Source organism: Suricata suricatta, chromosome 9, assembly GCF_006229205.1.
Source record: "Suricata suricatta isolate VVHF042 chromosome 9, meerkat_22Aug2017_6uvM2_HiC, whole genome shotgun sequence".
NCBI lineage: Eukaryota > Metazoa > Chordata > Mammalia > Carnivora > Herpestidae > Suricata > Suricata suricatta.
In genome coordinates, this window is record NC_043708.1 from 26,101,735 (window position 1) to 26,117,105 (window position 15,371).

Below are 15,371 nucleotides of genomic sequence, written 5' to 3' on the forward strand. Positions count from 1 at the left end.
ATTAGAAAATGTTGAATTTAAGCAGGAGATGTTCATTCAGCAGTTAAGTTAACCATAAGCAATCCCCTCTTCTTTTTGGAAGGTACTTAACTGAAAAAATATATAGCTTGTATTATTATTGAGTCTCTATGGTTAAAATACAATTCGGCCAGTTCAGTGGTCATTATTAGTTAGAAAACAGCCAATGGATGTTTAATGAGGGACCCAGTTATGCTCAGCAGATGGTAAGAGCTGATGTGAAAGTAACTTTTTCATATTATACAAATAATATATATTCATTTTCAAATGATCTCAGGAAGTTAATTAAGAAACTTACTAAGAGGTGGTAAACCATCCAAACTGTTGGAATGAATTTAGTGATAAATTTTTAAAGTTATGTTAATTAGGCAAGTCATCTGTTTTAGTTTAGTAATTTACAAGCGCCATACTCGAGGCAAAAGCCTTCCAAGTACTCCGACCCACCAACCTGGCTTCTTCCAGAGGTATTTTCCTTGTGATGGATTGCAGCCACCGCTGCCCACCCTGGGCCCGGGCGCTCAGAGGGACATTGCTCAGGGTGAGCTTGTGTCAGCTGTCTCTGATGGTTGTCTGGGCGGCTCAAGGTGAAGGCTGTGTCCACATCCACATAAGAACCCAGCAGCAACAGGAGAGCCAAGTTTTGCCTCAGGTAGAGAACTCCATGTAAATTTTAGATCAAAAGTAGGAGGAAGCAAGTGGACTCTTTCCTGACAGCATTTGTCCAAGAGAAGCCAAAAGACAGTGGGAATTTGTAGAGGAGAAACTTGAATTTACCTCTTCGAGGAAAAGGAAGCATCCACGGGACAGAAGAGGAGATGGTCTCTTATACAGGTCTTTCCATCCACAGGGAGGCAGCTGAAGTGTAGTTGTATGTGTCAAAGGATTTGGAATCTCGGGAACTGAGAGCCACTCTTTGGCCTCACTGATCCTTGGTAAAATCTGTAAAATGGGAGGATTACACTGATTCTCAAGTTTGGTAACATGCAATGAGGTAACATGTATTAATGTTTTGTAAACTCAAAGGGCCTTCAACTTGCTACGTGAAGCCTCCTGGTTAAAGTACAGTGTATTTTGACACTTTGTGTGTGTGTGGGGGGGGGACAAGAGCCTTAGGCAGCCTTTTCTAAACTAGCTACTTCCTTCTTCCCACGCCCTCATCCCAATTTACAACCCTTTATTGAGCTTTTTCTTCCTAGCAGATATCATGACCTGAAAATAACACTTGTTTATCCTCTCTCCCTGGTAGAGAGCCAGCTCCGTGAGAGCCAGACTCCGCTGGTCTCGGTCACCACTCTTTCAAGTGCTCAGAGGAAGGCCTGATGCATCGTAGGTGCTAAGTAAATAGTTGTTGAATGGGAACCAAGTATACATGATCAGATTCTTCCAGGAACAGGACAGTATAGTGGTCAAACAGCTGGTTCTCAAACTTTGGTTTGCTTGCTTCAAATGCACGTTCCCTCCTGGCCCAGTATGGAGGGGTTCTGATTTTGTAGGACTGGTGGGAGCTACTGAATTTGCTGTTTTAAACAAGTGCCCCAAGCGATTCTGTTGCAATAGTCACAAAGAAAGTTACTCTGAATCAGACAAACCTTGTTTTGACTCCAGCCTGCGACTTCCTAGTTGTATGACCTTCCGGAGGTAACTTAACCTCTCTGGGCCTATTTCCTTATCTCTTAAGTGAGGATGATGACATTCTCAGGGATTTGTTACGAGAATTAAATTAGGTAATAGATGTAAAGCTCTTGGCATAATGCCAGTTGTACAGTTAGTGGCTGCTAACATCTTTATTATTATTTTATCATTATTATGCCCTACCAAGAGAATTTCTCCCTGAAGGGTCACTCTTGGGAATCTCTTCAGAGTAGGGGCCCAACCAGCAGGCACAGCATTGCTTGGGAGCTGGTTAGAGATACGAAATGTCTGCCCCAGCCCTGACCTCCATTTTAACAAAATCCCTAGGTTATTTGCACATTCAAGTTTGAAAAGCACTGCTCAAAATCACATGTACTGTTTTCTCCCTGTCTCTAATTCCAGAATCTACTCAGAGTTGTAAGGTCTGGCATCAAAGAGTCTGAATCCTTGACAGCTGCTTCTCGTCCTTCTGAATGTGGAGGAGGACCCCCTGGCTCCCTCGAGGTACCCCTCTAGTTGAGGACGTTAGGAGAAGGGATTCCTTTACAGAGCCACAACCGACCTTCTGAACAAGTGCCCGTGGAGCCAAGGGGATGGATCCAAACTCTGGCTTGCTTCCTTCTCTGTCCCGGGCCTGTTCCCATCTGGCAGAGCCCTGTATGGAAGGTGAAAGAAGCCCAGCCCCCCGAGAACAAGGCAGAGACTCCCACTTTCCCTGGAGTGCTGTCCCCAGCTCCAGCTTTCCCGATCCTGACTGGTTTTGGGATGAGAACATCCAAGCAAAGAGGGCCCGAGTGGAGACCATTGTGCAAGGCATGTGCCTCTCTCTTAACGCTCTGGTGCCGGGCAATACCCAAGCCAGGGACAGCCCGTATTGCCCAGAGAAGGCCCAGGAGCGGAAGAGGAAGCAGAGCCTTCCCATGCAGCAAGGCCCCCTGAAGCCAGGCCTTGTCGGGGACCATGGCAGCAGGAAAGGGAGCCCCCGGGTGAGAGAACAGCTCTATCAACTGAAGCAACAGCTAAGACATTTGCAAAAGCACATCTTGCAGGCTGCGGAGCCCAGGGACATGGCTCAGGACCCAGGAGGCTCTGAGATGGACAAGGGCCCCCTGAGCGTAAAGCAGAGGAAGGGCTATGGATCTAGGCCCTGGGCTATGGACAGTGACCACCACTCGGGTTCCCATCGGGACTTCTCCAGGAAAGAAAAACACAGAGTGTGTGAGGTCGAATACCAGTCTGAGGAGCCCAGGCTCCTTCCTTGTGGAGCACAGGATTTGCTGGAGATTCTGAGGAAGGAATTGACCGGGGCAGTGTCCCAGGCTGTGGACTCAGTATTACAAAAGGTGCTCTTGGATCCACCAGGCCATCCGACTCAGCTGGATAGAAGCTTCCAGGGGCTTGTGCCAGAGGGTAGAAGTGAGCCCTCGCCTCCCAAGAGAGGTATCTGTAAAGATCTCTTTCCTTTTGCCACCTTGCCCAGGAGGGTCCAGCCACAGACTGGGGTCCTGTTGCAAAACTTACCACTGGCCAAGTCTCTAGATCCTCCCAGGTGCCCTGTCTCTCCAAGAATGATCCCCAGATCCTGTCAGGGTCTGCCAGCAAACTGTCCTTTGACTGTGCCTTCCCGCATCCAGGAAGATCAGATTCTTAGCCAGCTACTGGGTCATGGACCCAGTGACCACTGGGACAGCAGTCTTCCCCAAGATTCATCTTCCCAAAGTCACTCCTCCCCAGAGTCTGCCCTGCAACCCTGGGGAGCCGTCAAATTGCGGCCATCCGTTCTGAGCCAGCAGCAGTCCCCCTTGCCCTTGGCTTCCCCCGGTTTGGAAAGGCTGCCCCTTCTTCCCTCGGTGAAGATGGAACCGGGCGACCTGCAGGCTGCTTCGGATGTGCTTCCTTTTTCTTCAGTCCACATATCCTTTACTAGTACCTGAGGTTCTCAGTGCCACAGCCCAGAGACATGGGAAATCTGGAAGATGAAGGGGGTGGGGACAAATAACTCCGTGGCATTTAAATAGCTTCGCTTTCCTGGTGGCCTTCTTACTGTCCTTCCAGGCCTTCCTTCCCTGGGGCTCATAGTTTTTAGGTTCTGAGAAGGGGGTGGCCACATTTTGGGATTTAAGAATGTTGGGAAGATTCATTTACCTTCTTCTGTGACACACTAGATTCTACCACTACTCACTCTTTTCTTTGATCTGAAAGAGTTTTGTTTTTAAACTCAAATGGGTTTCCAAAGTACGATAAATACCCTACAGAAGGGAAAACCCCTAATTTGGTTGTCAGCAGGTTGTACAGCTAAGCGGAGAGAGGGTCAAAGGAATGACCTCATCTGAGGTATGACTCCCCCCATCTCTTGGCTCCACAGGCAGAAAAGCCTGCACTGTCTAGGTAATTCACAGGGAAGCTATGGGTGACCAGAAACTTCTGAGGCAGTTGGAAAAGGGGATGCTTTCCTGAGGGACTAGACCCAAGAGGCAGCTGGAAGGGGTAAGAAGCCTTTAGCTTAAGGAAAAGCTTCTAAGCTGCAACAGAGAGAACCAGAGCTCTGGGGCTGGGCATGGAGAGGCCTGTGGGGAGGGCTGAGCAGCCCAGGCTGGCCTGCAGGGATCTGGATCTTATTGCAAAATCTTTGCAACCCTTAGGCAGACTCCACTCTCTCAAATAGTGTTGCCCAGATTAACCCTCCCTCAGGACATTAATAGTTGTTAAATTAGCAAAAAAAGCAGCTTGGGTAAATACTAAGTTATTTCTACTGGTTATTAAATACTGGTTATTTCTACTACTGGATAGTTCGTGGGACTTCTTAGAGCCTTTAACATGCTCATGTCCTATGTGGAGCTCTAAGAGGAGAATGTATGCAGCCTCAGGCTCACATGACCGAAGATCCTCTTCCAGCAGGCATCTTGTAGGAGGGAAGTTCCTGACGACATTATTTTGGATGTGTTTTTTTTTAGCGGGCTAGCTCACACTGCTGCTTCTCATGAGCAGACTATAATTGACATCTCCAGAGGTCAATGCGTCTGTAGAGTTGCATATCCAGGTGTGGACAGTTGTGCCCTCCTGGGGGTGGGGTGGGGGGAGGAGCTGTATTAAGGGCTGCAGGATGGGATGGGACCAGCTCACTGCCACATAAGTGCGGACTCTGTGTCCTAAATGCCATGAGTGCCCTCTGCCGGTCACAGGTGTTGGAAACACTCCTAAAGCTTGGGCATCACACCTGCTTCCCAAGCAGGCCAGGGCAACTATCACACCAAAGCTAAGGGGCACCTGGGTGGCTCAGTCAGTTACACATCCAACTTTGGCTCAGGTCATGATCTCACAGTTCGTGGGTTCCAGCCCTGCATTGGGCCCCATGCTGACAGCTCAGAGCCTGGAGTCTGCTTCAGATTCTGTGTCTCCATCTCTCTGCCTCTTCTCTGCTCACATTCTCTCTCTCTCTCTCTCTCTCTCTCTCTCTCTGAGAAATAAGTGAACATTAAAAAATTTTTTAAACAAAACAAAAGAAACACAAGATTAAGAACCCCTCACCTGTCCCTGTTGCCTCTTCAGGCGGTAGGAAATCTCGGAGGTGTAGAGATTGTCAGGAAATCCACGTGACAAAGGCTACCTGTCTGGGCCTTTAGTAAGAGGCCACTGGTTAAGAGCCCCTGTTAAAGTCAGGCAGTGGTGGAAGCCTGAAGGACTCAGTGCTCGAAGATTCTCTGCTATACTTCCTTGGCAGGAGCATGCTGGTATTTCTCAGGCACCTATTATGTGCCTAGCCATGCTCTGTAAAATGCGGGGTGGGGGGTCTCCCATTGGACTCAGACAGCTTTGGAAGTTTGGGGAGTCCATCGATAGGGCCTGGCTGCATGGGATGATTTGGGGCTCCCAGGGAGCTTCCTGGTTCCCCAACTATTCTCTCATCCCTGTTGCCTACGCTCCAGCATCAGAGATGTGTTCCTGGGCGCTGGGAAAGCCACTGAGCACCAGCACCCACTCACATTCACACAGCATCCCATGAGTCAGGCAGAGCAGGAGTGATGGTGAGATAGTAGGGGCAGCATTTGCTGTGCACGGTCCCCGAGGTGGGCCAACCCGCCCGCAGTTCACAAGTGTGCGCCCACCACCACTTAGCCACCGTTCTGAAACTCAGATCTCTGAAAATCTCCGTGATTTCTCTCCCCTCAGCCTAAAGGGAAGGTTTTTGGTGGCAAAATCCAACCTGCACTGTTTGGAGGCTATTTATAGACTAGCCCACTTAGTGTAAATAGTCCTCCAACTTGCTGTGGAAGGATTAATGTATTGGATTACAGACTGCTGCCGCAGCCCTTGCTCAGGCCGCTAACTAACATATGGTCTGTGCACCATATTACCGTTGTCAAATAAGAAATTCTGAAATATGAACCCCATTTGGCCCAGCGTTTTGGACAAGAGGTTGTGGGCCTGTGTTACCTCACAATCCTCAAGCGTCCACTCTAGACCAGGCATCTGAGAGGCAGGAACAGAGAAGCAAACTGTCTTGCCCAAGTCTCAAGACAGACACATGCAGCGCCAGGATTCAGACAACCCAGGGTCGGATTGCCAAGCACAAGCTTTAACTTCTACACTTACGTTTTAGAAACGAGGCCCAGAGAAGATAAGTGGCTTGCTCAAGATCATACAGCAAATAGGTGGCAAAAATCAGTATCTGAAACTGGGTCTTTGGACTCCTAAATCCAGGATTCTTTCCACAGCATTTTCAAACCTTTAAGAAGGACAAGAGGTTGGTCCAGTGAGGCAAGGGCAGAGGTCTCCTGGGCAGCAGCATGGGTGCCAGGGCCAGCTGTAACTGAAAATCAGTGGTTTAGTTTCCTTTGGCTAAACTGGTATGTCCTACTTGGAAGTCTTAATTGTCCTAAAGGTATAGGTCTCCGACCTGAGCCCCAAGGTCACTCTGTAATGCTCCTCACCCAGCCCCAGGACTGTCCCTGGGAATGCTATGTGTTCTTGTGCAAGAATCGTTATTTCCTTCCCGTGCTGGTGCTAGGCAGTCACAACACAGCTCCCTTCTCTTGTTAGAGGAGGAGCAATCTGTTCCCAGAGGGATGTAGGGGTTGGAATATAATTTCCATATTTCTTGTGGATTACGATTGACCATCTAATCACTCATCCATTCCTTCAGCCAATAAACATTTATTGAGCACCTACTATGTTCCTAGCACAGGGCTAGGCATGTGGAATACAAAGATGAAAAGATAAGGTCCTTGCCCTCAGGGAGCTCACAGTGTAAATGGGGAGACAAACATGCAGTAAAAATTCCAATGAGGTCATTGCCACAACAGAGGTTTGTACAAAGAGCCTTGGTAGCCCAGGGTAAGGAAGGCCTAAGTCAGCAAGGAGATAGTTCACAGAGGAAGGGCGTCTGGGCTGAAGAGGGAAGGGCAAGGGGGAGCTCTGCACGGCGGAGAAGTTCAGGCTTCTGGAGCCAAAGCAAACTGTGCTCTGGTACTCGGGCTGGTTAGGTGCTTATTGGCTTAAACACGGCAAGGCAGCTCTGAGAGTAGAATGGGGACTGTCTAGGGGATTTGTCCCATTTTACAGATGAAGAAACTGAGGCCAAGAAGGGGAATGAAATCTCTATGTGGGGCTTTGAAATCTGGGAAGCCCTGCCATCTTTCCCCATCCTATTCTGAAAGCACACACACAAAGTACGACAGACGGTATTTGATAGTATAAATGCCATAGAACTTTTACACATCAAAAAGTTTTTTTAAGTTCTGCAAATTTACTGTACATATATGGTATTGAGGATCTGGAAAGAAAAGGCTTTTTTCTGAGTTTTTAAGTAAGCTCTAGGTCCAATGTGGGGCTTGAATTCACAACCCCAAGATCAAGAGTCACTGGCTTTACTGACTGATCCAGCCAGGCACCTCTGATCAGACTTGCTAGAGGCAGAAGAATGGAACCAATACACCATTCAACCGGAAAAAATGAAACAAAAGAAATAGAAACCGCCAGGAATAGGGCAATTCATTATTTGGACAAACTGATAAAAATCATTTGATAAAGTGGTATTAACGTTTTCCTTGACACTGAGTCAAATCCAGGAGGGCCTGAATCCTGGTCACCTGAAGAAGGCCAAACTTATGTTTTTCTTCACACGCTACCCCAGCTCCAACCTCCTGAAGGCTTATTTCCCTGATGTCCAGGTAAAGTCATTCTTCACCTCTGAAAGCCTCTGAAAAACTCCCAAGAGGCAATGGTTTTGCCCAGTGGGAGGCAAGTCCTAGGTCATCATATGTGCACCTCAGGTCCCCTTCATGTTGCTGATGGGATCGGTACAATTTCCAGTTCTGGGCTGAGACTCTGCATGAATAATTTTGGGCCACAAACGTTGGGCATCTGAATTTTAAGCTTTTGAGCTATAGATATACAAACACATGGGGAGGAAAGGCGGAGGGGAGAGAGAAACATTAGTAAATGGCATTTTTGGCCTAGTGTTTTATCTCTGCTGGGGGAGACTATGAAGAGGAAAAAATATATAAAGGGTTGGACACTGTCATGTTTATATTCAAACTGCTGTACTGCAAAACTGAGTGAAGGTGCACAGACATCAAGCACGATGATAAGGAAAATCAAGCTCTGGTGGTTGGAACCAGACTTTGCCTGTTCTTGTTACCCTGGGTGTTGGGAGAGGGCTGTTAATACACTGAATCTACATCTTTGTGTTTTCCAGATCTTTCCCTCATATTCAGTTGCTTGGTTGACTCTTGCACCAAGCTCTGGTATTCGAATTCATTCTGCAACTCCAAGGTTGTGATGACCTGCTCTCTGCTCTATACCCTTATCCCTTCCTTTTGCCCTTGACCCAGCAGAAAGCTCTGAGGCTGCCATGCAATCTGCCCAGGTGCAGCAGAAGCCGGTACCACACTGGCCTTGACCCCAAACCCTCCCAAAGTCACACTAGACACCACGGAAGCTTTTCATGGGTAAAAGAAAAAAAGTCAGAAATCTAGTATATCAAAAACAGTATTTTCTAATAGGTCTTATAGCTAATTTGGGTTTTTTTCTGCGTAGAAGAGAATAGACTAGGAAAAGGGCTGTGGCTTCTTTTTGTTAAAGAAAGCCCTATTTTGTAGTGGTTGAAGCCATCCTTATTAAGCCCTATGTCGAACTGGAGGCTGACAGTTCTGACTCTGAGCACCTCGTGGCAAACATCTGACCTGACGGGCCCTATTGTTTGTACAGTTCAACCGCTGCATCACCTCCCAGATGATCAAGTGGTTCAGCAACTTCCGTGAGTTTTATTACATCCAAATGGAAAAATTTGCCCGGCAAGCGATTTCAGATGGTGTCACAAATCCCAAAATGCTGGTGGTACTCCGTGACTCAGAACTTTTTCGAGCTCTCAATATGCACTATAACAAAGGAAATGACTTTGAGGTAAGACCATGTACTCGGGTCCCTGGGGGTCTGATGAGTGCCTTCCCTTTGTGATTGAGTTTTAGAAAATATCCCCTTCTGTGTCTGCCCTTAAGCCACAGAGAGTCAGGGCAGCCTGGGGCCAATCTCTGTATCACCAACAGAGATGAGATTCAACATCTTCCGGGCCACAGGTGGATACCACAAGCTGAAGATACAGCCAGTCTTCGTTCTGAAACCGAAGCAGAAGTCAGACAGGTGTTGCGCCATTTTAGAGTTACTACTCTGTAATTACAACATCCTGTAACTTGTCGAACTTTTCCCCTTAGCGTCAGGAGGCATACGACTAAATGCTATGCTGTTGCAGCACCTAAACTTGGCCTCCGATTTCTTTACAACAATTTTTGTTTCACCATTTCGTTCTTAATTCTCACTTGATCAGTTTTACTTGTGGTCCTTTCATGGCAAGTCACCTCAGATCCTTTTTCTCTGGAAACAGTGAATAAACAGGACTCAAGCTTCTCGGTCCTTTGGGGATCTCTGTGAAGGCACACTGGTGGCACCTTAGAGGTTAAGCATCAGTAAAGGGTGAGCCAGTGGCCTAGATGTCACCAGTGAGTACTCCTAATCCAGACATGCGTTTCCTTGTGTGCGGTGAACTGGTCTGCTGGGCTGCCATCCTGTTCTGCAGGTCGCTGACTACCCTTCCCTCTCCTTGCCTTTCTCACTTGACCCCGATACCTCCAACAAAGGGGAGATATGCTGGTAACCACCAGGCATTCTGTCAGAACACGTTCAGAAACCTAAGCCTCCTTTCTGAGGCTTGTGGGGTCAGGGTGTGTGGACACGGTGGTGCTGCCACATCTCTCCATGTGGGGTGGCCATCTGGCATGCAGTGGTGGCAAGCCCTGGGCCAGGCTGCATTTGGAGGACTTGTGGGACTCCCCATCATTTATGATGCCAGTCTGTGTGAGGTTCTGGAACATACTGAGTCCCCCTCAACCTCGTGCTTGACTTTGGAAGCAGGAATGGTTCCAAGTCTTTTGGATCCAACCCCAAAAGATGGTGGGATGAGGTACAACAGCTGTAAACTTGGGGCCTGCCTGTCCACGTTTGGCACTAAGGAAAAGAATACTAAAAACCTTCATTGAACCACAGATTTAGTTTCGATCAGAGTCAGTTTCTCATTTACTTAAAACATCGCCATTAGTAGAATTGGCTTCTCCTACAAAAGGAGTGTCCCTAATATGCTTTTTCCCAGGGCTGTCTCATGGGTACCACCATTTTAAGGTTTGTATTTGATGAGTGAGCAAGGGATTCCGAGGGCTGCAGAAATCGAGGGGCGGGGGCGCAGGGACGCTCTTATCAGCCCCCCACCCCAGGCACAGGCTGCACTGAGATCTGCATGGTGCCGGTGCTTCAGAGCCTCACGTCTTCTCTTTCTTGTGGGTCTCTTTGGGAATGCAGGTCCCGGATTGCTTCTTGGAAATCGCCAGCTTGACGCTACAGGAGTTTTTCAGGGCTGTCTCCGCAGGGAAAGACTCAGATCCTTCCTGGAAGAAACCCATTTATAAAATTATTTCGAAACTGGACAGTGACATCCCAGAGGTATTCAAATCTTCCAGCTATCCCCAGGAGCTGTTTCGGAATTAAGATCTCACAAAGTTAGGAGCAACTGACCAGGGCTTCCTGGATTTGTGTTAAATGGCAGTCAGTACAGCTGTAGTCATAAAAAGGGCATAAGGAGAAACCCCCCACATAGGTACTAATACCAATTCTGATCATTTGTTTCCTTTTTCAGAATCACCAGAGGTTTAATCTCAACTATAAAATATATCAACCACATGTAATGGCATGTTGGTAGCATATTGTAAAAGGAACACAACAGTTTGGAACCAGAACTTAAATCTCCTCTTCACTATTTCCAGATGTTGTGACCCCAGGGAACTTGCTGGGATCACTGCACCTATAAAACCAGATCGTGAGGATTAAAAGATAGCATGTCCTGAAGTACTCTGTGAAATGTTACTACACAGAGACTAGTGTTCTCCCCAAGTTGGCTGATAGCTAAAGTTATCTTTTGTGGGATTTTTACAAACTGCTGGTTTTAGTTACCTATGTATCGAGCTCCACCTATGTGCTGGACACTGTCAAATATATTAGCTTTCAAGCTTTTCACCCTGAAAAGTATATATTATCTTCATTTGAAAAACAACCGCACCCAAGTGTTGGAGCTATGAGGTAATTTGCTGAAGTAGAAGGCGTGGCATTTGGGATCATGGGGACAGTCAGTATGGAGGAATCCAAGCCCTTTGGATGCCAACCCCTGCCTAGCACTCAGGAGTGCTTCATCACCCAGGGGTTCCATGAGCATCCCAGCAAGCCCAATGCAAATGTTCTGCAGGACTTGAGTGGTGCTGTTCATTCTTCTCAGCAGGACAGCTCAGCTAGTCTCTAGCTGACCAATGTAATTGATGCCCAACCTCTGACATGCAGGGGAAACTGAACTTCTGACTTGGAAGCTAAAAAGGGCTTTAGGAGATCATCTGGCCCACCCAGCTTGAATTAAGAAGGACAGAACTGCAGTCCAGGCAGGAGATTGCACAGGTTGTGCAGTCTCACAGACAATGAATGGCAAAAGTCGGGGTGAAATACAGCATCACACACAGAGACAGAAATTCTCCCACTCCATAAGGAAATTACAGGCCAATGGTCAATCTCTCACAGATTCAGGAGTTCAACTCCCCCCCGCCCGCCCACTGGCCTAATACAAACTGTGACTCACTCTGACTATATGGGCGAGACACGTGCGAGGCTTAGTAACTGCATCCGTCTTCTGAGCTAGTCAGAGCCAAGTGTTTGTAAGCACTGGAAAGGTGTGCAGGCTGGGGTGGGGTGTCCCACAGAGTTCAGGCTCTGTCATTCTGATTGAGGGATGTCTGTGACTTCATTAGCTTACTTCTTTCCCACCTACATAAAACAAGTTTCTATATTCAACCACCCTACTCCCTTCACTTGTTGGGTGGGCTAGATCAGAGGAGATAAAATCCCTAAACTATTGCTAGATGTATCAACAAAAAAAGGTATGAAAAAGGACTTCCTTTTGAATTTTCCCTTACTTCAAACAGCTGAGAGGAAAACCAAAACAGATGTACTCAGCCCAAACTAATCTTCAGGTTGCTTTAAGGTTATTTGTAAGTGTCATTTGATATATCCAGTTGCATTCATATCCAATTTTCTCCCAGAATGTTCCCTTAAAAAATGAAGCAATCTGTCAAATCTAAGCTTTAAGAGTAGGCAAGCATGGAGTAACTTGAGCAAGAGCAGTTATCTGTGTTTGGAGATGGCAGAGGAATCCGCTACCCAGAGTGGTGTTACATAGCTATTGAAGACATTCATGAGAAACAATTCCAAGTTCACATGATTGTCTGATACGGAGCAGCCATTTTCTGTCCCAAACCTGAAATTCATTAGCATGTGTTTGAAAGATTAAGCCAAGCCACCTCCAGGGCAGCGAACCTTGTCCCAGGGACCAATTAGATGAAATGTACATGCTCAAATTGAAAACATTTGTATACTAGAGTCCTTCCAGGAAGCGCTCTCTAACCACTGACCTAAACACAGAAGAATGTATAAATATACATGCCTGCCAACAGAAGAATTCTGTTTTTTTAATATTTTTCTGTTTCTACCAAGTATCCCTCTTTCTCCGGTGGGAACACATGCTGAGCTGGTTATTAAATTCTTTGTCATAACATTGCCAAAGATCTGGCCTTTCTTCCATTAAGGTATATGTGGGCACTATTCTCTCCCAAATTAGACATTTTCAGATTTTTCGACGGTAGACATATTTTTATGTCTAATTGCCTCATCCTTCAATGATAGACAGTGGGACCTGGACTGTGGTTTATGATTTTGGCACCACTAGGGAGTTAATGCCCTATTAATGATTAAAAGCAGGCAGTTAGTTGGCAAAGGTTCACTAGGAACCCTATTTCAAACATGGCTTCATAGAGTACACCCAGCCCCAAACCAGATTTGCACAGTGAGGCGGACAAAGCACCTCCCAGGCATATGGATGGTGCCTGAACTGTTTGCTTTCCATCCAAGGAAAAGCAAAACACACAGGGCCGAGGTAACAACGCACTCTTTAATGAGGTTCTGTACCTCAGCCCCATCACTACAGGGAGGTTCACAGGTCTTTGTTTTCAGTAACAAAATACACAATCATCAGAAAAAATACCTAAAACAAGACATCTATAGTATAACTCTACATATGCCTTTAGAAAATATTTTTTAAGTTTACTCATTTTGAGAAAGAGAGTGAGGGGGAGGGGCAGAGAGAGAGGGAGAGAGAGAATCCCAAGCAGGCTCCGTGCTATCAGTGGGGAGCCTGACATGGGGCTTGATCTCACAAACCGGAGCTGAAACCAAGAGGTGAACACTTGACTGTGCTACCCAGGTGCTGCTACAAAATATATTTTTTTTAATCCTTATAAAAGAAGCTAAAATTTTGGTGACCAGTTTCCTGGATGATATAATCTAAATTTTCATAATCATTGATTCTCTTTTCTTTGTAGTTTCAACTTTTTGCTCTGTAAAGTATATCAAGTTTTATGATGCATGCATTCTAAACAAAATAGAAATTTAAAAAAACCTTTGATTTTTTTATACAAACTATTAGGTGTTTGGATAGATTTTGCATAATGTAAGTTCATTTTCTCAGGAGTGAGAAATAAAAAACAATAATGAGAGAGTGATGGGTAAGAGAGAGATGAAGAACATGTTGGCTAAAGTAGGAGTTGTACCAGGCTGATGATTAAATTATGAACGCTTGAATTTGAGAAGTGCTCTATAATTCTTAACAATTGCTTCATGGCTTGAGGCTGTAGGAGGAAAAACATAAACTTGGGGAAATATAACAAATGTAGTATTTCTTATGAAAGTATAAAGATATTCTTGGCCGGATTTACGTATATGTAACACACACTGTAAGGAATGAGCTCTGATTACCTATTGAGAGTATTAATAATGCATACTGTATCTGAGGTAGATCATGGTACCTACAATTTAAAAATATGTAGAAAAAGATAATTCATGAGCAGAGTATTTTTCAGGGGTATACGATTCCGACTGAAGAAATTCTTTCAGACTATAGAAACCTAAGTATGCAGGAGTTGAATGCTGTCATACTGAAGAGAAAACTTCGGAGCCCCTAGATGTTAGCCTCTAGGTGAAGAAGGGCAAGTCTGAAGAAATGTTGAGGGCAGGCTGAGACAACGAAAACAGTAGAGGCATCTACCCCGAAGCCTCACCAGTTCACACATCCATCTACTCTCTGAAGAGTCTGCTCCTCCTTCACCAAATCTTTCAGGTTGTTTGGTTTCTTATAATCTCACCCCTTCATGCTCACAGATTTGTTTTGCTATTTCCAAATTCTCCAGTCACCCCTCAAACACGCATCGGGTCCTAGTCTTCCCTTTGAACGCCCCCCACTTCCTGATTTCTGTGGCTCAGACTCCTATTCCTTTATAACTGCTTCTGGTCTGGAAATTTAGCTTTGGGCAAGGAGGTTGTCTCCACCCTAACCTTTGCCCCACCTGAATTTCAGGTATCTGATCTGCTGCCCCACCCCCACTTTCACTTCCTTCTTAAGCCATTAGCTTCCTTAAGAAGAGACTGCTGTAAGGTGCATGAGCCTTGGAGCGTGGTTTCATCCTGGCCCAAGCACCTACCAGCTGTGGATCTCTGCAAGTTACTCTCTCTGCCTCAGCTTTCTCATTTGTAAAACAGAGATAAAATAGTACCTACCTCACAGTACTGTTCTAAGGTTTAGGTAAAAATAATACGTGTGAAATTCTGAGCACATTCCTAGTTCATGTTATGTTATTACATAGCTGTCATGAACTGTTAGCCAAATCATGAGTTTGTACTACTCTACAGTGGAAAAAGAAGTCTTAGCTTAAGAATGGCATGTATGTGGGGTGCCTTGGTGGCTCAGTTGCTTAAGCGTCGGGCTTCTGGCTTTGGCTCAGGTCATGATCTCACGGTTCGGTTCATGGGCCCGAGCCCTGTGTCGGGCTCTGTGCCGACAGCTAGCTCAGAGCCTGCAGCCTACTTCAGATTCTGTGTCTCCCTCTCTCTCTGACCCTCCCCTGCTTGTGCTGTCTCTGTCTCTCAAAAATAAATTTAAAAAACATTAAAAAAAATTTTAAAAATGGCATGGATGTGCGTGACATTGTAAATATGAAACATATTTTGAATTTAATTTTTACTATAACCATGCAGTAAAATGCACTAGTACCTGTGATGACAACATAAAACTTAGCTTTAAACTG

General features: G+C 46.0%; 1 protein-coding gene across 1 annotated transcript; it reads left to right on the forward strand.

The window, feature by feature from the left end:
* The first annotated feature begins 2,243 nt into the window (after positions 1-2,243).
* On the forward strand, positions 2,244-10,686 carry PROX2 (prospero homeobox 2). Its single transcript, XM_029952175.1, has 5 exons — positions 2,244-3,557; positions 4,679-4,690; positions 7,719-7,820; positions 8,860-9,054; positions 10,501-10,686. Exons 1-5 carry the CDS (start codon positions 2,244-2,246, stop codon positions 10,684-10,686), a joined length of 1,809 nt encoding a protein of 602 aa, XP_029808035.1.
* Positions 10,687-15,371: the final 4,685 nt, after the last annotated feature.